Below are 25,567 nucleotides of genomic sequence, written 5' to 3'. Positions count from 1 at the left end.
CATTATTGATTATAGGGCTCTGAATGCAGTTACCATCAAGAATCGCTACCCACTTCCACTCATCCCTGAACTTTTGGAATGCCTCAATGGTGCCACTATTTTCACCAAACTCGATCTAAAAGGGGCGTATAATTTGATTAGGATTAAAGAAGGGGATGAGTGGAAGACTGCTTTCAGAACCCGATACGGGCTTTTTGAATATAGGGTCATGCCTTTTGGGCTCTGCAATGCCCCGGCAACTTTTCAGAGTTTCATAAATGAAATATTCAAAGACCTTGTTGACATCTGCGTCATAATATACTTAGACGATATTCTAATATACTCTAGAACCACTGCAGAACATATAAAACATGTCAGATGGGTCCTGATGAGGTTGGGTGAACATAAACTGTTCGCGAAACTAGAGAAATGCCTATTCCATGTAAACAGAATTAAATTTCTTGGATATATAGTCACTCCTGATAGGATTGAAATGGACCCTGAAAAAGTATCTGCGATAAAAGATTGGCCCCAACCTAAAACAGTGAGATCTTTACAAAGGTTTCTTGGGTTCTCAAATTTTTACCGCAGATTTATTTGTAACTTTTCTACCATAGTAAAACCTTTGACCAAATTAACTACAACAAAAACTAGGTACAGCTGGACCAACTAAGCTGAGACCTCTTTCAGGTTATTAAAAGAAAAATTCTTAACAGCACCCATTCTATCTATTCCAGATCACACTTGTGAGTTTGTATTAGAGACAGATGCTTCAGACACTGGTCTCGGGGCAATTCTCTCCCAAAGGAATGCTATAGATGGGATACAACATCCAGTTGCCTTTTACTCTAGGATGTTACAACCAGCTGAGTTAAACTATACAATAGGGGATAAAGAGTTATTGGCCATTAAGACCGCCTTAGAGGTTTGGAGACATATTTTAGAAGGAACAGACAAACCTTTTATAATATACACAGATCATAAGAATCTTCAATATTTACGTCAAAGTAAAACTCTCTCCTCAAGACAGGTACGGTGGTCCCTATTTTTAGATAGGTTTAACTTCTTGATAACCTATAGGCCAGGACATTTAAACACAAAGGCAGATGCTCTCTCACGTTTACATGAGCAAACTCAGAAGTCCAAAAAAACCATGACTCTTATACCACCTCACAAAGTCGTAGGAAAGCTTACACCATTCGAAGACGACATCATCCAGGCACTCCAGACAGACATTATACCTAGTATACCATCCTTGAGAAAGGATCACACTGGTCTCTACTACTTCTATGACAAGTTATACATTCCCGACAACTTAGAACTTACATATTACAACAGTTCCATGATACCCCACTTTCTGGTCACCAAGGTATAGTTAAAACCAAAGAAGCAATCAATAGATACTTCTGGTGGCCCAAGATAGCTGACTCCATCCAGCAATACATCGTATCCTGTACAGTATGTGCTAGAAACAAAACAGAAAGATTGAAACCTATTGGTCTCCTCACTCCTTTGCCACTCCCGGATACTCCTTGGACTGTTATATCTATGGACTTTATTGTCGACCTACCATATTCTCAAAACCATAACACCATCATGGTAGTAGTCGACCATCTCACGCGATTGGCACATTTCGTACCTTTAACTTCTTTGCCATCTGCAACTGTGTTATGTTAGGTGTAAGTATTTGATATCCTAACTACAGGACCACTCAGTCTCACACCAAACCTTTAGGTTCATTAGATGTAATCAAGAACCTAGTTTTTGCTCATAGATCTGAGGGTCACTGCTGCATGGATACAGAGTGAAAGAAATAAGAATTAAAGGTATAATATCCCGATTGCAATACCAGGTTGCAATATGCAGATATTTACAGAGATAGCAGATGAAATGTGAGAATTAGATAAAGACAAGATTAAGAATGAGTAAGTAAATGTCAGCCTCAAGAAACACAGGTTGCAACCAGGAGGTGTTTCAATATATAATAAGCAGGAGAGCTCTATAACAATTAATGATGTTTTTAGGCAACAGGCAGTCCTTAGTTAGTCTATAACGTTGTTAGTATTCATATAAACAGCAGACAGTCTTTTCACAGACAACAGTAAGATTATTTGATAATGCACATAGAATAGTTAAGCACAGTTCATCAAGCTGAATCGTTAGATGTTACAAGCGATCAGATAGTAACCGGTAGCTGTATTTGCATAAGCGTCACACTTTAAACAAGCAGGAAAGTCCTTCTAAGTTGTAAGTAAATTAAGGTATAATACGTTACCAACTTCAGAGAGTAAGGAATAGTAACGGTTACCGCAGCTTCATAGGTGAGTTGCTGTTAAGCACAGGAATAGTTTGTTTGCAGCCTGAGTGAGAGAGAGATCCGGAGACTTGCGATGACGTCAGACGCCGATTCACGGCTTCAATGTAGAAGCCGGGAGGAACTGAATTAACAAGTGAGAGATACTTTAGAGATTCCGGACAAAAACAGAGAAACCTGGAATATGACGATCCAAAGTTGGAAAGCACACAGCAGTTGTAGTTGTTAGGAGTAAATTCCTTGGTTAGGAATATCAGCAAGGTGTCTTCGTTGTTGCTCAGCATATAGCTAAGTGAGTACAAATTACCAAGCATAGGTAGACTGGAGGAGGGGCCTTATATAGGGATGTGAATACCTGAACATCCTGATTTAAAGGGACAGGAACATAACAAACTGAGACTGCTGATGCTTTCATAAAAAACATTGTGCGTCTTCATGGTATACCTCAATCCGTCATTACGGATCGTGGATCCCAATTCACCTCTCATTTTTGGAGGGCTTTACGTTTGGCTTTACGTATAAAGTCTAGACTAACCACAGCATATCATCCCCAAGCTAATGGACTCACTGAAAGAGTTAATGGGATATTGGAGCAGTATCTTCGTTGCTACACCACTCATTTACAAGACGATTGGTTCTCTTTGCTCCCGTTAGCCGAATTCTCATACAATAATTCAGTCTCTGCTTCAACCAAGTTAAGTCCTTTCTTTGCCACCTACGGTTACCATCCTCAAACTGTCCAGATCTCTCGGGTACATTCTGACTCTCCAGCAGCTACTTCATACCTCACTAATCTTAAGGAGTCCCTTGTTCTCCTAAAGGAACATTTGAAATCTGCTAAGCTTTCGCAAAAACATTACTATGACCTAAGACATAGGGACAGTCCGAATTATACCTCAGATTATCAGTTCCTTGCCGGAAATTGGCTAATCAGTTCATTGGACCTTTTCCGATAAAAAAAATACTCAATCCGACTTCTATTACACTGGATCTCCCGAGGAAATACAAGATACATCCCACATTCCATGTGGCACTCTTAAAACCTTATGTCCAAGACACTTTCAGGGACCGCCCAAGTAAACCACCTCCACCTATTCGATTGGAGGACCACGTTGAATATGAGTTGGATTCTATACTGGGCTCTCGGACTTTCCGTGGTCACCTTGAGTACCTAGTTCGTTGGAAGGGCTATGGTCCTGAGGAGGATTCTTGGGTGCCCAAGTCACATATCCATGCCGATCGTCTGTTGGATGTATTTCATGCGAGATACCCTACCAAACCTGCATCCTCGGAGCGGATGCTTAGAGGGGGGGATCTGTAATGTCCCTTTAAGACATTCCACTTCCATCCCTTACCCCCTATAAATAGCCACTTCCTGTATAGATCTTTGCTTGATTATTTTGTATTTTTCCTCCTACGTTTGGAAACTCAGTCTCAACTGATCAAGTCTGATTAAATATAAGTCTCAGATCTAATTCCTCCTAAGGAAATCCAGGACGCAATACCTCTACAACAAGAATTCTTTCATAACCTTTAACTTTTGTCTTACTTATCTCCTCAGTGTAAGGTGTTAGCTGCTCTCTCAGTCTGTCACCGGATCACCTATACCGGACTTCAAACATACCGCCTTCCCTCCTCAGAACCCACAGGATTCATCTACAACTTCGGACAAACTATCACGCTGTGATAAAGTCACAAAACTTATGCTGTACTTCACAGGTACTTACTTCAATAACGTATTCGCTGCACTCTTTCCTTCCTCACTTTAGAACCGTGAGCAAGTCTGCTCACAAAACAGGAAGAAGGTTTCAGATTCATCCGCCATCACAGCGTCTCACGCTGCACCGCTCCAAGAGCAGGAGAACTAAAGGTATTGCTACTTACTAACAAATTGTTTCATAATTGTACTTACAAGTCAAAACTATATCCTTATTTGCTACTTAATCTGCAATTCCTCTAATGTATAACTAAGAACTCTCTCACTGAATCTAGTTATAAAGACGGTTATTCACAGTAGCAGTCACATTTCATTACTGGTTTTCTGTTGTGCAGTTTCACTCAATTGTATAACCGAAATCCGCTTGACTAAGTTTTCACTGATTTATTTTGTGAGTCGCTTTTGATAAAATTGCTAGCTCTTATAAAGCCTTTAATAAGAAAGATATTATTAGGTATTAAGAGCTAGCTACAAAACCATATATATATAATCATAGTCAACCTAAACATAACAATGGTTGACATATACAATCATCCTGACTTTGCCCTTTATCCCCAGTCCCTTCCCCTCCACTTCCTCCCCTTTTCCCTTTCCGTTTTTTCCAACATTTCCTCTTTGAGGAAAATACACCGTGGGGCCACAGTCATGAGGAGCTTAGTGGTGCAAAGGCAGCTGGGTGGGTACTGGGGTTCTTGGAAGATTTTATGAAACCCAGAGGAATTTATATAGCTATTGCATATTGATTGCTGGGCTTGAACAGTCTATTGTTATGACTGCTCATTACTATCACTGGTGTGGCGACACAAGGTCTTGCTAACATCAAAAGAATATACATAAATGGTGAATAAGCAAAACCAGTCATATGACTGGTTCTCTACAGCAAATAGTAATTTGCATTATGTGTGCTGGAATAGGGAATACTTTACCAAATTCATCAAATTTCACCACTATTTTCATGTTTTGAGATTTTCTTTGGACAAGGGTACGGACAACATTGAAGAGCACAGTCAAGCCATCCTGTTGTAATCAATCAAGCACTGCATATTCTAAGAATAGAAGAGCATATTATTATCCCTTTAAATGTGCAGTGCAATGTAATAATGTCTTAAAACTGGGGTAAATGGGTGAAATTAATTTAATAATAACAATTTTTCTAAGTGGCTTTGCAATATCATTGTAGTACTGTAGTTGTATGCATACTCAGTAATGTTGCATGGGAAATAATAACAAATAACCAGTATTTTTTAATGTTTTCTAATAAGCATGCCCCTCAATTTATGTAACGATCCCAGGTGTTATAAAGATGTAATCTAGTTCAGACAATCAATCACAGAACTGTCTACTTTTTAATACAGTAGGCTTTCTGACAAATATGTAATGTGATAAATTACAGTTGTCTACTGAACACTGTTCTAGGAAGCCTTTGAGTGATTGTAATATTATCCCTGATGCTTCAGATATAACTCATTTGTCATAATAGGGCCTCAACTAATTTCCTCATGACTGCTGGCTTTTTTAGTTCTTCATTTTTGCTTATCACCTTCGCAACTCATAATATAATATTGAAAGATAACAACCTCTAGCACAATGCAACAAAATACACATTTATGTAAATATGAATATATGGTATCTATCTATCTATCTATCTATCTATCTATCTATTTATCTATCTATTTATCATCTATTTATCTATTTATCTAACATCTATCTATAATCTATCTATCATATATGTATCTATTTATCTTTCTATCTATTATCTATCTGTCTATATAATCTATCTATCATCTATTTATCTATCATCTATTTATCTATCATCTATATATCTATCTATCTATAAATTATCTATCTCATCTATTTATCTACCTATCATCTATCTATAATCTATCTATCATATATTTATCTATCTATTTATCTATCTATCATCTATTTATCTATCTATATATAATCTATCTATTTATCTATCTAGCATATATTTATCTATTTATCTTTCTATCATCTATCTATAATCTATCTATCATATATTTATCTATTTATCTTTCTATCAATCGTCTATCTATCTGTCTATATCATCTATCTATCATCTATTTATCTAACTATCATCTATTTATCTATCATCTATTTATCTATCATCTATATATCTATCTATCTATCTATCCATAAATTATCTATCTCATCTATTTATCTATCATCTATCTGTAATCTATCTATCATATATTTATTTATCTATCTATCTATCTATCTATCAAGTATCTATTTATCTATCTAACTATCTATCATCTATTGATCGATCTATCTATCTATCTATCTATCTATCTATCTATCTATCTATCTATCTATCTATCTATCTATATCTATCTATCAATCATCTATCTATCAATCTATCTATCTATATATCAATCATCTATCTATCTATAATCTATCTTTTTATCTATCTCTAATCTATCTCTAATCTATCTATCTATCTATCTATATTAAATTTTTTATTGTTATTATTATACTTTATTTATGAAGTGCCATCATATTCCGCGGCGATGTCCATGGATACAGTTCATTTAAATAAAACAATAATATAAAACGTCTAAGAGACAGGACAACATTTACAAACACATACAGGAGGAACTGAGGGCCCTATTCTCGTGGGAACTTACAATCTAGAAAGGTAGGAGCTTGAGAAACAGGAGGTGAAGACTGCAAGATTGAGAAAGATGTTAATGCAGAGTTAGATGAGGGAAATGTTGTTAGGTAAGAGAAATATTATTAAGTTGGGTGGTAGGCTTCTCTGAACAGAAAAGTCTTCAGAGATCATTTAAAGGAAGAAAGATTAGAGCAAAGTCTGGCAGCATGAGGGAGAGTGTTCCAGAGGGTAGGTGCTGCATGACAGAAGTCCTGCAGTCTAGCATAAGAAGAGGGGATAGTTGAAGATGCAAGGAGCAGGTCATTGTTGGATCTTAGTGGGCGGGCTGGAGTATACTTCTTGATTAGAGAGGATAGGTAGCGGGGAGCGGCGTTGGTGAGAGCTTTGTATGCAAGGGTGATAATTTTTAATTTAATTCAGCTATGAAAGGGGAGCCAATGAAGGGACTCACAGAGAGGTGCAGCAGATACAGAGCAACAAGAAAGGTGGATCAGTCTGGCAGAGGCATTTAGGATTGAAGGGGGGGGGGAGGCGGGAAAGAGGAAGGCCAGTAAGTAGGTTATTGCAGTAGTCAAGTCGGGAAATAACAAGGGAGTGGATTATTTTCTTTGTGGTGTTAGCGCACAGAAAAGGTTGAATCTTTGAAATATTGCATAGATGGTTGTGGCAGGATGTAGAAAGCGATTGGATATGGGGGACAAAGGATAGATTTGAGTCAAGTGTAACTCTGAGGCAGCGGACTTGGGGCGATGGGGAAATGGTGATGCCGTCAACAGGGATAGAGAAGTCACAAGTCGGCGATGAGCTTGAGGGGGGATAAGAAGGAGCTCAGTCTTGGACATGTTAATCTTTAGGTGGTGAGAGGCCATCCAGGAAGAAATACCAGATAAGCAGTCGCTGACTAGTGATGTCCCGAACTGTTCGCCCGCGAACGGTTCACAGCGAACATAGCTTGTTCGCGTTCGCGTTTGTGGGCGAACACATGGAGATGTTCGATCCGCCCCTATGTGTCATCATTGTGGAAACTTTGACCCTTTATGTCACAGCCGCCTGACACATTAGAGCCAATCAACATCAGACACTCCCTCACAGACACTCCCAGCTACTCGGAATCCGCCATTTTAGACTCATAACGACCTTGCTTTTTTAATGAGAGGACGTGTTGTGTTTTTGCTCCTGACATTAATAGGAAAAACATAGCTAGGCTAGTGTATTTACAGTCCAGAAGGACTCCACTCATCTCTGCTGCAAGCACAGCACCCCAAAAAGCCCTTTTTAGGGCTATATTTCGTGCCGTTTTTTTTTTTTTTTTTTCGTTTTTTTTTTATTAGCATTTGCCTGGCTTTCAGCTGTGTGTTTAAGGCTCACAGCATATGCTGTGACTACTGCTACCACTGATATCTCCCTAACAACATTAGTTTAAATTTAACTAACCCAAAAATATAATTATTTTTCTAGTGTAATTTTTTTTCATTTTCTATTAGGCCAGTGTCACACAGCATATACTCTGGTTCATTGCTCTGTGCCAGCCAGCAACCACCAGTGTTAATATCCGTTTATAACATTATTTTAAATTAAAAAAAAAAATATTTTGCTAGTGTAATCTAATTACATTTACTATCATGCCTGTGTCTGTCAGGCTCACTCAGCATTAATATACCTCTTTTTTTTCAGTCTTTTGGTTAATTGGTCTGTGCCAGGCAGCCACCCAGCACTCATATCTATTTTTCTTTCACCTTAATTTTAATATAAAAATAAAAAAAGTTTAAATTTGTTTGCTAGTGTAATCTAATATAATTTTCTATCCGGCCTGTGTGTTTTGCTGACATAGAGAGCCTACTGTGTTTACTTGCTGCCCTCCCTAGTCTATGAGCCACGACTCATATGTGTTTAACCTTTTTTTAATTTCCCCCCAAAAAAATAATTTCAATCATTTTTCTAGTGTAATCTAATAGTATTTTCTATCAGGCGTGTGTGTATCCGACATACAGAGCCTACTGTTTTTAATAGCTGCCCTTCCAAGGCTATCAGCCACGACTCATATGTATGTGCTTTTTCTTAAAATTTCCAAAAAAAAGTCTTTAAATCATTATGCTAGTGTAATCTAATTGTATTTTCTATCAGGCCTGTGTCTAACTGTCTATCTGACTTAAACAGCATACTGTTGTTATAATTGCTGTCCTACGTAGCAGCCAGCCAGTGCGACCACTCATAGAGTCATATGTGCATTGCACTTCTTAACATAATTTTAATATTAAAATCTAAAATTTTCAAATATTTTGCTAGTGTAATGTAACTTAATTTTCTATCAGTCCTGTGTTTTTGTCACTTACACAGCATACTGTGTTAAATTGCTGCCCTACCTACCATCCACGACTCATATCTGCCAGCCTGTCTGCCAGGCCCAAGTAGCCAATTAGTGGCACCAATCACAATTCTTGTAACAGTAATAAAAAAATAAAAATCATAATTTTTTGGACTGCAAATATTCAGTCTCCTAGTGCCATTGAATTTCATTTACCTCCTGCCTGCCACTGCCAGCCTTTTGTGCCAGGCCATTCGGTGTTGTATCAGCTATAAAAATAATAAGAACTGTACTATCAAAATACAGACAATGAAGGGCCTATGAAGACTGAGCAAAGGTTGGATTGTAGTATTTTGTTCGGCTAATCATGATGGCCATGTAGACCGCCCGTAACAGGGATGAAAGTGCTAAGAATAGTACTAATTGAAACAACCGAGTTAGCCATGGGTGTTAGTCTAAGACCACTCGGCTTTTTTTTGGGTTTGGGTGCAGCTAATCATGAAGGCCAGATAGACCTGCCACCATTTGGTGTTGTAACAGGTATGAAAATGCAAAGAACAGTACTACTTAACACAACCTACTTACCATGGGTCCCAGAGCATATGTTTGGTTGTTATATTTTGTAAGGGTAATCATGCAGGCCATATAGACCTCCACCGATAGGGTGAGTATGAGTAACAGCTATTAAAATGCGAAGGACATTACTAATTAACACAACATAGTTACCATGGGTCGCAGACCAAGAGCAGATGTCTTATTATTATATTTTGTATGGGTAATCATCCAGGCCGTATAGACCTCACCAAATAGGGGGAGTTACAGAGATTAAAGTGCTAAGAATGGAAGTACTTAAAACACAACCTCGTTAAAATAGGTAGCAGACCACATGTCTTATTATAATTTTTCAGGGTAATCTGGCAGGCCATATAGAACTCCCCCGATAGGGGGGGGGGGACAGGGATTAAAGTGCTAAGAAAAGTACTAATTAACACAAGCTAGTTGGGTCCAAGAACGCATGTTTGATTATTAGAATTTATTAGGGTAATTATATATCTAACAAATCTATCTATTTCTCTTCTATAGATTCTATCTAACTATCAATCTATGTATATCTATCTATCACTATCAATCTATCTTCTGTCCGGGATGTTTTGAGACAGCCACTTTGGGAATGTTAGTTGATTTAGACCCATTATGGCTTAAAAGCAGACTCTGCATCAACTATGTAATTTTCCATGGGAGTTTTGCCAGGGATCCCCCTCCAGCATGCAACAGTCCAGGTGTTAGTACCCTTGAAACAACTTTTCCATCACTATTGTGGCCAGAAAGAGTCCTTGTAGGTTTTAAAGTTCACCTGCCTATTGAATTCAATGGCGGTTCGCGCGTTCGCGAACAATACCGGAAGTTCGAGTCCGCCGTTCGCGAACCGAAAATTTTAGGTTCGCGACATCACTATCGCTGACATGAGAAAGGACAGAGGGAGAGAGAGCAGGAGTGGAGAAGTAGATCTGGGTGTCATCAGCATAGAGGTTATATTTGAAGCCATAACTTTTAATAAGTTTACCCAGTGAAGAAGTATAAATGGAGAAGTGTAGAGGACCCAGAACAGATCCTTGAGGTACTCCAACAGACAGAGGAATTGGAGAGGAGGAGTCGCTGGCAAATGACACAGAAAAAGACCTGTGAGAAAGATAAGAGTGAATCCAGGAAAGAGCAGTGTCACAGAGGTCAAAAGAGCTAAGGGTCTGTAGGAGGAGGTGGTGGTCAACTGTGTCGAAAGTATAGAGTAGTGGCCAATATTTTTAGCAGAGAGAAGATCGTTAGTAACCTTGGTAAGGGCAGTCTCAGTTGAGTGTTTGGGGCAGGATCCGGATTGCAGGGGGTCAAGCAAGGAGTTGGCGGACAGGAAGTGGGTTAGGCAATTGTAAACTAGTTTTTCAAGGAGTTTTGATGTTAGTGGAAGCAGTGATATGGGGCGGTAGCTTTCAGGGGAATTAGGGTCGATGGAGGGTTTTTTGAGTATGGGAGTGACTTTTGCATGTTTGAAAGAAGATGGGAATGAGCCAGTAGAGAGAGATAGGTTGAAGATGTGGGTAAGAGCAGGAGTGAGGGTGGAAGATAGGGAGGGTATTAGATGGGAAGGGATAGCGTCGAGCGGACAGGTAGTGAGGCGTGAGGAAGATAGTAAGGAAGAAACTTCATTCTCAGTGGCTGGATGGAAGATACAGAGGGTGGCAGAGGGAGAAACTGGGCCTGTTGATGGAATATTGCAGGTTGGTGTTGGGATATTGCTTCGGATAGTATGTGTTTTGTTTAAAAAGTAGTCTGCCAGGTCTTCATCACTAAAGACAGATGGGGGGGTGGAGCAGGTGGGTAGAGGAGAGAGTTAAAGGTGGAGAAGAGTCATTTAGGGTTTGAGGAAAGAGTAGATATGAGACAAGTAGAAGTAGGTTAATGAAATTAAAAACGGAGACTGTAAAATAAAATATTATATTATTTTACTATAAAATTATGCATAGTAAAAAAACAAAAACTTTGCAATAAACTTTCATTGTTTAGTTTCCTCCCTTTTCCTGGAATTTAACTCTGAAAATTGTTTTTTTTCAATTCGAATTATTAGAAGAGTAAACTATAGAAAGAAAACAGAGGTGCCACTGCAAGATACTTGCATGCAGGTGAAAGATCCAAAATCACACCACGGTAAGGGGAGGAGTGGAGCCAGGCAAAGCAATTAGCGGTGGACATCCGCAGACGTATAATGTATAAAAATATGCCGGCTACTCGCAGCAGTTGAAAAAAATCTTTATTTATCCATTAAAACAGGTACCTGTTTTAATGGATACATAAAGATTTTTTTCAACTGCTGCGAGTAGCCGGCATATTTTTCTACATTAAGAGTAAACTATAGTCTTCCAAAGAATAACCTTGGTATCAGTTTTATACAGTTTTAGTCTCAGCAGGGGTATTAATAATAATAACAATGTAAGTTTTGCTAAAAAAAATTAAAAAAAATGATAATCTTTATCTATTCCAGCAACTCCAATAACTATTGACTGACTCCTCCGCATAAGTGATGGGGGACGTTTGGCCTTTGAAAAACAATTGCAGAAAACAAGGTTTTAATGTATCCAGGACATCTTCCCACTTGACTAGAATGATACTTTATTGCAATACTACACAAAAGTTTTGTGAACACAAGGTATTTTAAGTCCCTTAAGTGTACCATATTAAAGAGACAAAGTAAAAAATTAAACTTTCATGATTTAGATAGGGCATGCAATTTTAAACAACTTTCCAATTTACTTTTATCATCAAATTTGCTTTGTTCCACTGGTATTCTTTGTTGAAAGTTAAACTTAGATAGGCCCAAAGGCTGATTTATAAGCCCTTGAAGGCAGCCTATTATCTAAGTGAATTTTACAGTTTTTCACAGAAAGTGCTAGTTCATGTGTGCTATATAGATAACATTTTCCTTACTCCCATAGAGTAATGCAGGAGTCAGCACTGATTTACTTAATTGCAAATTTGTAAATAGCACTGAGATAAGGGGGCAGTCTGCAGAGGTTTAGATATAAGATAGTCAAAGAGGTAAAAAGTGTATTAATATAACAGTGTTAGAAGTGCAAAACTGGGGATATGAAAACAATCTTCATTGCACATTTGATTGCTCTTAGGGTAATGTATACAAATGATCTTAGTATATTTCAGTCTGATCACTGAAACATCACTATTAAAATAAAAATTACAAAAAAAAATCCATGCATGGTTCCATATAACATAAGACAACTGGCCATTTTTTTCTCAGTTTTCCATTTAATTAAAAGTAGAATCTTGGTCTATTATAGACACAGGCTAAATGTGTGCCCAAGCAAACTCAGTGGACTCCTACGAAGCAGCGAGAGCTGCTCTGGAGCCCTTGCGGGGCAGGTTCGCATATGCAAGCTTGTTTCCCGCAATGTGAGAAGCAGTGGTCATTAGACCGCTGCTTCTTACACCCTACGCCACGTCTGAGGTGGCGAGGGAAAATCACTGAGACCTCGCTCGCTCTCGGTGATTGACAGCCCATTCAGTCATGAAAATGAAAGGGCGGGCATTACACACTGCGAGGAGTCTGTAATGATACATACGGGCTATCGGATGAACAGATCCGATGCCCGTATATAGCGAAGGTGGATGGAGAGCTTCGCAAGTTGAGAAGCTGTCCGCCCTCCTCTTAGTACATGGAGCCCAGTGTGTACATGAACTGAGCATTTACTTAAAGGGACATTAAAGTCAAAATTAAACTTTCATGATTCAGATAGAGCATGCAATTTCAAGAGACTTTCCAATTTGCATCTATTATCAAACATTGCTTATTCCTTTTATATACACACTTTTTGAGGCACCATCTCCTACTGAGCATGTGCACAAGCACACTGGGTATATGTATACTAGTCTGTGATTGGCTGATGGCTATCACATGATACAGGGGGCTGGAAAATGGGGAAAAAATTAATTTGTCAGAAAAAAAGCTACTGCTTATTTGAAATTCATTATGCACTTGTTAATTATGAAATTATAATGCATTTAGTGGTCCTTTAATCATAAACCAACAGGAGCTGAAAATCCTTTTGTAGGTTTGACAGCAGTAGTTAGTATAGCAAGGTGTTTCATCTCCTTTCCTATTTAATTTTAATTTCTTACACAATATTAAAATAAAAATTTCCTTAGTTTTAGACAATAAACAAAGTTAATTTACTTTTGTTAAGTTTTCTTTTGTATAGTCTTTGGTGAAAGGTTATAATTTAAAAAAAGGACTTGAACATGAATATAATATTGATTGCTGCTATAAGTTTTAGGTGTGCTCAACAGGATATACCAATAAGATTCAAGGAAGGGATTTATAAGAAAGAAGTTTGTAGAGGACTGCCATCCTTGAAAAAGCTGCAGTGGTGAGATGTACGTTGGATTGGAATTAACAGCAGTCAAACAACATGAGGAGGAACTAGCTAGTTATATTGTCCACAATAACGCTATGTAAGAGACTAAGTTTATTCCTAGCACTGGTACTGAAATAACAGCGTGGAGCATTACCAGACAGTGATAGATTGTTAACCCCAGAGTCAAAGTGATTGAACTTCTTGTAACATTTAATTTTTTTTATATTTTAACTTCAAGATTATAAAATAAGCATAAGTTAATATTCGAATAAATGGAATCCCCTGATTGTTGAGACGATTAAATACTTTACGGAGTGCTAATCTTAGATCTATTGTAGCTCTCATCTGTGTACCGTTTCTATACAGCCTATATTAATTATTATCTACAGTATTACAGTATGGAGGTTTCCTTAGGGTAATCAAAGAAAAATGGACATTTTCCCAGTCCTATATAGTTACAGTGCATAATACAGTGTTGTATTTTTATTTTTTATTTTGGCACAGCCCTATGTCTCTCTACAAAAGTACTTATCTGTAGAAATACTTACAAAATTAATCAAAGAGCTTATCCTTTTAAATATCCTTTAGCACCCTGATCTTTCTGTGATGGCAATGACCCTAGCTATCAGATCTTTTTTTAACTTTTGTGAATGAGAACAATACTGCACTGTTATTGCACATACTTAAATCAACACAAAATGTGCATAGAAACGAATGCAGAGCACTGGGAGTAAGCCCTTTATTAAAGTTTATTGGGATGGTGGTATAGCTTCTGTTTAGCAGCACCATCCACCTTCTCAACAGTAACAACTACAAAAAATGACAGCTAGGGGCAGTCAGGGTCACAATGTATACATGTGCTTAATATCTGTGTTGCTACAATGTAGAATCAGTAATATACTGCTACTTTGAAATGTAACCACATTAGGCCATGCTGATTAAAGTTATAAGTGTTCTTAGCCACTGCCATTAGTTACTGTCAAGACAATCCTGCCATCACATTTATTGTATGATAAAAAACAATATTTATACAGGCTAAAACAAGAGCACTGCATAGAAATGGTTGTATTTTTTTATAATACTGTCTCAGTACAAGTAAAATGGATTTGATTTATGGTTAAGTATGCAATTTGAATATTATCAGTAGGGTATAATATGGAGGACACAGGGAATCATGCTTAGGTGTCTAACAGGACCTTAAATTATAATAATTCAGTTCAGTTGTCAAATTAGTCAACATTTTTAATGATGTGTTTAAGGGAAATAAAATCTAACAATTTTCTATGGGGGATGAAGACACAAGACACAGCACACATTTAAAAATAAGTTTACTTACATTATCAAATATGATTGTTGTCATTGTATTCTTTGTTGAAGAGAATACCTATATAGGTAGTGTGCAGGTGCTTAAAAGGCAGCAGTTTTGCAAGAATGCTTTAGAGCCCTAGAAGACAGCAGTGTTTGTGCTATGTAAGAAAATATTAAAAGCATTTAGTTGCCATATAGGGCTCCAGACACATGAATGCTCCTGAGCCTGCCTACCTACCTGCTTTTCAACAAAGGACACAAGTGAACAAAACTGAAATGAAAAATTAAAATATTAAAATAATATAATAACAACAAGTAGTGGTCAAGGGGATTATCCCCTTGACCACTACTTGTTGTTATTATATTCTTTTAATATTTTAATTTTTAATTTCAATTTTTGTTTTCAGTCTTTTAATAAAAATGTTTTTTACTATAGCACAAGTATAGTGGTTTCTACCTTACCTCTCATTTCCCAATATTGGTCTGTTTGTGCATTTATCCTGTTTTTGGACCATATCGTTGGTAACACCTGGAGTGAGTGAGCTGATACGCCCTAACCTAAAATGATCAGTCTGCATCTACCAGCACATAGGTTTGTTATTGGACATTGTGAGTACCCATTTGGCATAATTATCTCCATAGTTCCATCTATTTGGTTGATCTTCACATTTGGTTTCCTTTGTTGTCTTGACTCTCCATTACAGACACACCTGGCGGGGATATCCTGGAGTGGGTGACACCATATTATGTCAGTCTGCTTCCATTAGCACATTGGGGTGCTTATTTTAAATGTGAGTAGCAATTTGGCTTGAGTGCATAAGCTTTGGCTTTCTTGATTTGGTGATTCTACACATGAGGCGCCCCTCTCTTTCTTATATTTTCCAGTTTTTCCAGTATCTTCTGTGAAGAGGAGTGCAGCCATCATTCACAGTGAGGACATATCTGATTTTTTGCACTATCATAATGACTTTCAACATGGGACTTTGATATAATTGTATGTTAATAGGTACAAGTGCCATATATTGAATGAGCTGTGTATGTTTTTTTTTGAAGTTGTACAGTGTATATATAGTGTATGCGCCCTCTCTTATTTTTGATACTTTTAATAATATAAGTAATTCGTTTTTTGTATTAATGCATTTTTTAAAAATTGATATAAATGTATGAAAACTACAGAAATCTGAAAAGACATCGTCAATGGGAAAACCAAAGAAGTTGTTTGATTTATTTGATTCTCTAAAATGTGCAGAATCAATGTGGAGACTAATAGCAGCAAAAATCTAAATACAATCTTAGGTGGGGGAAAAGCTTAAAAAGCCTGGGGGTTAGATAAATGACGATTAGTCTAAAAAGAAGGTTGAGGTAGTCAAGTCAGAAGGTTAGAGCAATGAATTTCATCTACTATTTTGATCGCATTCAGGGAATTATAGAATATTAAGCTTCAGTATTTCTTAAACTGATATGTGGATTAAAATGGATTAAAGACTTTGCTGTTTTAACCTGCTTAAATTCTCTTTTCCCAAAAAAAGATTTATGATTCTAGGTAGTGATCTTCTACATTACATTTTAGTGTGCAAGTCAATAATATCTATACTGCTGCAATTTCTTTATGTAAATTAGGGAAATGTTCTATTTAATACAAAAAGTGATTATTAGCTAATTTGAAAATTGTTACATGCAAATAGGTTTTTTCGTGAGAAAGTGAATTTTTTCATTTATATATATTTATGTACATATATATATATATAGAGAGAGAGAGCACTAAAAGTATGCACTCGCTGGATTTAAAGCACAGCACTCTTTATTTAAGTTGTGACGTTTCGGGGCATTCACCCCTTCCTCAGTCTAAGGAAGGGGTAAATGCCCCAAAACGTCACAACTTAAACAAAGAGTGCTGTGCTTTAAATCCAGCAAGTGCATACTTTTAGTGCTCTATTTGATGATTTGTGCACCCTGGTCTTGAGATTTTGGTGAGTGGGAGTGCGCTACCATCTGTCTATATAATATATATATATATATATATATATATATATATATATATATATATATATATATATATATATATATATATATATATGTGTGTGTGTGTGTGTGTATATGTATGTATGTGTATATATATAAAAAACATGTCTGAACTATCAGAAATTTGTTCTTTAAAAATGTTAATTTCAGTTTTGATTTCAGAGGTATTTAAACAATTACATTTATTGTACTCTTTAGTTAGGGATAAATGCATATGGATATTGCAAAAGTTAATACATGAATGTAAGTATTAAGATCACATATTTAGCAAATATTTACACAATTCTGTGATATTTATATGTTATTATATGCTTAATTTTGTGTGGACAATATTTATTTGAAATAAATTGATTTTTTAATTTTCCTATTTTTTTGTACACCATTTTAGATGTTTATCATATAGAATTTATAAAACAAAAGAAAGACAGTTTTAATAGTGCAATATTATCTCCCCTTTATTTATAGAATAAAATATATGCAAGCCATAAGGCTAATGGGTGATATACTCTTTTAAAGTGTGAATGTCTGCAAATACTCCAAAGGAGCAAAAATCGCTTTACCTTCAAAAAGCCCCCTGTAAGAAAAATCCTCCTGTGGGAACCAGGTGAGAAAAAAAGGGAAAACTTATTTAGAACCCTGGGATGCTGTTCCTTCAAAGGTGTCCCCACTTTCCTTGACAATAGCTGGAAACAACTGCATCACGTGGGGACATTCTTCCAGAGCAGCAAATGGATATCAAAACAAAAGAGGGAAAGTGGGAAAAATAAAAAGGATATACAGTTTTGGCACATATATGGGCCTTTTTCAAATCCACAAATTGCACTGTTCTCAAATAGGTCAATTTAAGTTTATGTTTCTCCAATAGGTCTGCTCCTATTATGGACTAATCACAGAAGCGCCAACGTTCTTCATATAAAATAATGGGGAAATGAATTCAATTATTTTGACTGTCCCTTTTAAGTATGGTGATAAATTAAGTTTCTAAACAGGTCCAATTTTGGAAATGAATAGTTAACTCTCAAAAGGATCTAAAGTGAGTAAAATAATTAACCCTTTTATTGCCTTATAAGTATGAAAAAAGTAAATCAAAATCGCACCAACCTTTTAATAACAAATCAGAGACTAACAAGTCTCAATCAAATTTTTAGAGTTTAAAAACACTATATTGATGGATATTGCATTATATTGAACAACAATAATGATATCAAATTCAAACCAGGAATTTTAAATAGCACTGGTCAACCTAAAGATCACCCAATAGTTGTTATATTCCCATTGGGTTCACAGGATTTAATAAATATATGCATTTAATTTCAGATTTCAATAATTGGGGTTCTGGGAGTCCCAACATTTTAATAGTTGTCAATTTTCAGCATGATTCATCAAAAAATCTTTTGCCAACAGATTCTTTCCCTTTTTCCAATCTCTTTTGGCATTTCTTGTATTGCTTAGCTGTTCAATAATCCTTTTAGCTAAGTTTCTAGAACACTTTCCATTAGAATAGAAGGCTTTACACCCACATGATAAATAGTAGATTACATATCGGTTTTACAATCATTATATTGTTTGTCATAGTGTTTAGGTCCAAATCTATCTACTTTGCTAACTGTTTTGGTTTGTGTAGTCTGCCATATAGAATTAACAGGACATAAGAGTAAAAAATAAACTGCTTAAAAAAAAATACACAGATCTCACACAAAAGCGTTTTTCTTATTTATATATCAATTTAAGTATAATTCATTGGCATTTTAATACATTTTATATGTATTTACAATTTATGCATGTGTGCCTTAAAGGGACAAGAAACTCAAATGTCAGATAGAGCATATACTTCTATTATGAAATTGCTTCATTGTCTTGGTAACCTTTGTTGAAGGAGCAGCAATGCACTACTGGGAGCTAGCTGAACGCATCTGGCGAGTCAGTGACAACAGGCATATATGTGCAGCCACCAATCAGAAGCTAGTTTCCAGTAAAACATTGCTGCTCCTGAGCCGACCTAGGTGAGCTTTTTTAACAAAGAATACCAAGAGAATTAAGTAAACTAGATAATAGAGGTATAATGGAAAACTAGTTTAGGAATTGTGTCCTCTATTTAAAGTTTAATTTTGACCTCACTATCCATTTAAGTATGGACAATTGAATCATAGCATATCATATCAATGATTTCAGAAAGTGGCATTTGGGCTAAAATATGGTAAACATTTCATAAGGCAGTATTAGAAGAAATGAGTCCCAGAGGAGGAAACGGGCTCCAATATACACAATTTATTCTAGCATTTATACTGCGAGACACTTACAGATTTTTGTGCCAATGCACAAAAATTTGAAACAAAAAAACATAATGAATATTTGAAAAAAACAGTTTTTGTCCTTGAATCAGTCAAACTCAATCCTGAAACTAGTATATGAATGAAACTATCACAACATCACAACTCAAATATTGAATAATTCATAAAAAAATCTATCCCCCATCATCTCAGCCTTGAGTTGTGAGGTCAGGTCTATTATAATCTACAGATCTGCATTAATCTTGTAACCGATAATTTCTTGCAGCATAGAGATCTACAGAGAGAGATACCAGCATTACAAAACCTCCTTCAAAACTTTACTAAACAAACAAATTAACAATAAATCAATCAATCCACACTAACATATGCACAAAAAACTAAATAAATATAAAAATGAGACAACCTCATAAATTGTTCAAATATTATATATTGTTTTAATTTCTGTGCAATTTTTGTTTATTTTAATTTTCTCGGTTTTTTTGCTCCTTTAGGTAAACTCACTGTATGGCACAAATTCAAACGCTTTCATAATGGAGCACAGACTCCTTTTATTCCCGCACACAGATTTTCGAAATTATAAGTAATATTGGAGGTCAACTGTATTTGAAAGGAATGACTTGATGACAGGTTTTAAGCTAGAGAAGTGGTATCTACATGTGAATGTGATCATCATTTTATGTGAAGTTTTATGGAAAAAATGCTGCAATTTTACGAAACTATTTACCCGCAGCTATAACATTTTTTAAAATGTCATCCTTTTCTATAATTTTCTTTTCCTTGTTTTATTTATTTTATTTAATTTTCATTATATAAGGGTGGCTGTAAAGTACACTATTTTTAGTATGCCACTTAAATAGCATGCAAAAAAGTATATTAATGTATTCCACTTTTGCAAATTCTGTTGCCATTATTAATTGTAACACATTAGTAAGATGACATGTTTATGATCTTACTGATTACTTTAATTTGATGTGTGCTCAAGGTCAAACAAAGGTCAATCACAGTTCATTAAACACTCATTAAATTATACTAAATTAATTTTTGAGAGTTTAAATGATGTGGAGCTTCATATATTTAAAATTATTATTAACTCAAATATACAGTAAAGAGGGTTTTTTTTTTAACAAGGAAATACAAGAAGATGTGTCCGTGGTTGTACTACCTTTGACATAATGTTTAAAGGGATAGTAACACCAAAAATTTTTATTGTTTAAAAAGATAGATAATCCCTTAATTTACCTTTACCCAGTTTTGCATAACCAACACTGTTATAGAAATATACTTTGTACCTCTGTAATTACCTTGTATCCAAGCTTCTGCAGACTGCCTCCTTATCTCAGATCTTTTGACAGATTTGCATGTCAGGCAATTAGTGCTGGCTCTTAAAAATAACTCCACATGCATGAGCACAATGTTATTTATATGAAACTCATGAACTAACCCCCAATAGCTGTGAAAAACTGTCAAATGCATAAGAGGCGCCCTTCAAGGGCTTATACATTAGCATAAGAGCCTACCGAGGTTTAGCTTTCAATTAAGAATACCAAGAGTTCAAAGCAAATTTGATGATAAAAGTAAATTAGAAAATTGTTTAAAATTATATACCCTATCTGAATCATGAACATTTTATTTGGACTTTATTATCCCTTTAAAATATTACATTTTTTGTATGAGCAGAGTCTAGGTCAGGCCTTTCTTTCTACTGTGCAATTCGTAAACCCTTTGGTCATTTTACGAGCACTTCAGCATTGAAAACTATAGGAAACAGTCACCTAGATTACGAGTTTTGCGCTATAGAGGGTGCAAACGAATGTAACGGAAGTTGCGTTATTTCACCCTTCATAGCGCTGCCATTATGAGTTTTGAAAAAGCCGTCTTGTGCGTGCGATATGGTTGCGTTGAGCTTTATACCAAACAAAATACAAGCACTGCTTTGACGTGCTCATGCACGCTTTCCCCATAGACATCAATGGGGAGAAAGTGTTAGAAAAAAAAATAACACCTGTGATCGTGGAATGAAAAGCTCTGTAACGCAACCCCATTGATGTCTATGGGTAAAAAAAAAGTTACGTTTAATCCTAACACCCTAACATAAACCCCACATCTAAACACCCCTAATCTGCCTCCCCCGACATCGTCGCAACCAAAATAAATCTATTAACCCCTAATCTGCTGCTCCTGATATTGCCGCCACTATACTAAAGTTATTAACCCCTATTAAACCACACCCCAACATTGCCCACACTATAATAAAGATATTAACCCATATTCCGCCACTCCCCGACATCGTTGCCACTAAATAAAGTTATTAACTTATAATCCTCTGGCCTCCCACATCACTACCACTAAATAAATATAGTAGCATTCATCTCTTTTGCTGCCCATTAAAAATTAAAAAAATGGCTATTTAAAAAAAAAAAAAACATTAAACAAAATAACAAATGAATTATACAAAATAATAAAAATTATTCCTATTCTAACACCCCAATTTAAAAAACAAAAACAAAATAAAAGAATCCTAATCTATAATAAACTACCAATAGCCCTTTAAAGGGCCTTTTGTAGGGCATTGCCCTAAAGAAATTAGCTATTTTTCTACAAAATAAAAACAAACACCCCCTAACATTACAAACCCCCCCAAACCCACAAAATAAAAAACCTAACTAAAAAAACCTAATTTACCCATTGCCCTGGAAATGGCATTTGTATGGGCATTGCCCTTAAAAGGGCATTCAGCTCTTTTACTGCCCTTTAAAGGGCATTCAGCTCTTTTAGAATTGCCCAATAGCCCTAATCTAAAAAACACCACCCCTTACAGTTGCTGAAGTCCGGCTTGTACGATCTTCATCCTAGCGGCTCCATCTTCATCCAGGCAGCTCCATCTTCATCCATCGAGGGACCGGCATCTTCTTCATCCTTGCGGAGGCGGAGCGGTTGATGCGCGGAGGCAGAATTCCAGGTGAAGGTCCAAGGTGGAGGTCCAGGTGGAGGTCCAAGATGGAGGTCCAGGCGGAGGTTCAAAGCGGAGGTCCAGGTGGAGGTCCATCGATCAGACATGGAGGTCTTCTTCATGCGATCGTCCACCGCACACTGCGGATTCAAATGCAAGGTACCCCTTTTTATACTGGGGGTACCATTGCATTCCTATTGTCTGAAAATGTTAAATCAGTCAATAGGAATTAGAGCTGCTAAAATCCTAATGGCTGTTCAAATCAGCCAACAGAATTTAAGCAGCTTTCATTCCTATTGTCTGATTCGAATCAGCCAATAGGAAGCTGCTAAAATCCTATTGGCTGTTCAAATCAGCCAATAGGATTAAAGCAGCTATCATTCCTAATGGCTGAATTAAATTTTTCAGCCAATAGAAATGCAAAGGTACCCCCAGTATAAAAGGTGTACCTTGCATTTGAATCCTCAGTGTGCGGCAGGCGATCGCATGAAGAGGACCTCCACGTCGGATCGATGGACCTCCGCCTGGACCTCCGCCTTGGACCTCCGCCTGGACCTCCACATTGGACCTCCGCCTGGACCTCCACCTTGGACCTTCACCTGGACCTCTGCCTTGGACCATCGCCTGGACCTTCGCCTCTGCGCATTGACCGCTCCGCCTCCGCAGGGATGAAGAAGATGCCGATCCATCTATGGATGAAGATGGAGCTGCCTGGATGAAGATGAAGCCGCTGGGATGAAGATTGTTAAAGCTGGACTTCAGCAACTGTGAGTACCTAAAGAGGGTTTACGGTTATTTCCAGCCTAAGACCAGAACTTTCTTTTTGCTGAAATAATTTACCTAAAGAGGGGTTAGTGTTAGGTTTTTTAGGGTGGTTTTTTTTTTAGATTAGGGTTTGGGCTTTAGGTAAAAGAGCTGAATGCCCTTTTAAGGGCAATGCCCATACAAATTCCCTTCTTTAGGGCAATGGGTAGCTTAGGTTTTTTTTAGAGTTAGGTTTTTTATTTTGGGGGGTTTGTTGGGTGGTGGGATTTACTTTTGGGGGGGTCTTTGTATTTTTTTTCAGGGAAAAGAGCTGATTTCTTTAGGGCAATGCCCTACAAAAAGCCCTTTTATGGACGATTGGTAGTTTATTGTAGGCTAGGGTTTTTTTTATTTTTTTGGGGGGGGCTTTTTTATTTTGATAGGGATATTAGATTTGGTGTAATTGTTTTTATTTTGGATAATTTTGTTTTGTTATTTTTCGTAATTTAGTATTTTTTTTTATAATTTAGTATTTTTTATTTTTTGTAATTTAGTATTTTTTATTTTTTGTAACTGTAGATTTAATTTTTTAGTAGTGTTTTTTTAATGAGCAATTTAATTAATTTAATTTGTAGTTATTTTAATTTTAGTCTTATAGTTATGTTAGGTTCATTTATAGTTTAAACTTAGGTTTTTTTAATTTCCCAGGTAGGTTTTTATTTATTTTAAGATAGGGATCCTGTAATTTTAATGTAAAGTTAGGGAGTTGTTAGGTTTAGGGGTTAATAGTTTCATTAGTATTTTGCAATGTGGGGGCTGGCGGTTTAGGGGTTAATAGGTTTATTTAGTGGCAAATATCTGGGAGGCCAGAGGTTTAGGGGTTAATAAATTTATTTAGTGGTGGTGATGTCAAGGAGCGGCAGAATAGAGGTTAATATTTTTATTATAGTGTGGGCAATGTTGGAATGTGGGGAAATAGGGGTTAATAACTTTAGTATAGTGGCAACAATGTTAGGCATCAGGGTGCTGCAGATTAGGGGTTAATAGGTTTAATATAGTGTTTGCAATGTGGGAGGGCATCGGTTTAGGGGTTAATAGGTAGTTTATGGGTGTTGGTGTACTTTTTAACAATTTAGTTATGCGTTTTATGTAACAGTTTTGTTGCGTAAAACTCATAGCTACTGCTCTCAGATGGCGGTATGCAGAGGCATGACTAGAAACCACAGGGCCCAGGTGCAAGGGCCCAAAAAGGTGAATTTGATACATATCTTTTTTTTTTTTTTTTTTTACATTTAACACAGAATAAAAATGAGAATCAGATTACATGTCTGCAAAAGGAGGTACCCTGTCCCCACAGTCTGTGAGATGGTCTGACCCCCTATTACTGTATATAGTGACACTGTTTAACCCACCAGTACTGTATATAGTGAGTTAGTGACACAGTCTGTAATCTGTCAGTGAGATGGCTGGCCTGACCCTACCCGCCCCAGTACTTTATAAAGTGACCACAGTAGTCTGACATGGTCCAGCCCCCGTACTGTATATAGTGGTACTGTATAGTGACACTGTTTAACCCCCCAGTACTGTATATAGTGAGTCAGTGACACAGTCTGTAATCTGCCAGTGAGATGGCTGGCCTGACCCTCCCTCCCCAGTACTTTATAAAGTGACCACAGTAGTCTGTGACATGGTCCAGCCCCCCCACACTGTATATAGTGGTACTGTATAGTGACACTGTTTACCCCCCGTGCCCCCCCCCATGCTGTAGTAACAAGGTCTGTAATTTGCTGGTTCCACAAACATACACACACACATACATGCACAGTCCCATATATACATACACACACATAAACACCAATAGGTAAAACAGAAACACTAACCCCTGTAGTCAGAGACAGAGACACTAGTGAAGCACAGGGCCGCCATCAGGGGGTGACAGGGGTGACTCCTGTCAAGGGCCCAATGGGCTAGGGGGGCCCCATGAGGCAAGAACTTAAAAAAACATTTTTTTTTTATTTTTTTTTAATTTTGGCAGCCACCAGTGGGTACTACAGAAGAGTACTAATTGAGCATGGGAAATGTTATTACAAGGAGTAAATTATTAGCATTTGAGAGGATTTCTGATTGTGCACTAAACCGCTATGCACAGTGTGAGACAGACTTGGCACTTTGTTTGTAGAGTGTGTACCTGAGTCAGAACTGCTAATCACTTTCATTTGCAGAGGAGGTAGGAATTACTTAGCAAATGTTTTTTATTTCTTTGTGCAATTTAAGATTGTAACTTTAGTGTGGTAGTAGTTGTATTGTGGGGCCAGGGGTCCATAAAACACATTTTTTTTTAGCAGCAGTGTATTTATGATTATTTGACAATGCTGTAGAAATT

At 36.8% G+C, this 25,567-nt stretch overlaps 1 protein-coding gene across 2 annotated transcripts in view; it reads right to left on the bottom strand.

Annotated features, from left to right (window-relative positions):
• KCTD8 (potassium channel tetramerization domain containing 8) overlaps window positions 1-25,567 on the bottom strand; it is a 353,159-nt gene that overhangs the window by 198,350 nt on the left and 129,242 nt on the right. The window contains exon 3 of one of the 2 annotated variants that reach the window (XM_053700871.1): window positions 2,503-2,532. The exons of the other annotated variant lie outside the window; for it this stretch is intronic. Within the exon in view, the coding sequence (XP_053556846.1) occupies window positions 2,503-2,532 (30 nt within the window). The remainder of the gene's footprint in view (window positions 1-2,502; window positions 2,533-25,567) is intronic. 2 annotated transcript variants of the gene reach the window in all.

This window comes from Bombina bombina, chromosome 2, assembly GCF_027579735.1.
Source record: "Bombina bombina isolate aBomBom1 chromosome 2, aBomBom1.pri, whole genome shotgun sequence".
NCBI lineage: Eukaryota > Metazoa > Chordata > Amphibia > Anura > Bombinatoridae > Bombina > Bombina bombina.
Note: the sequence above shows the minus strand (reverse complement) of the source record. Positions and strands in the feature narration are given on the sequence as shown.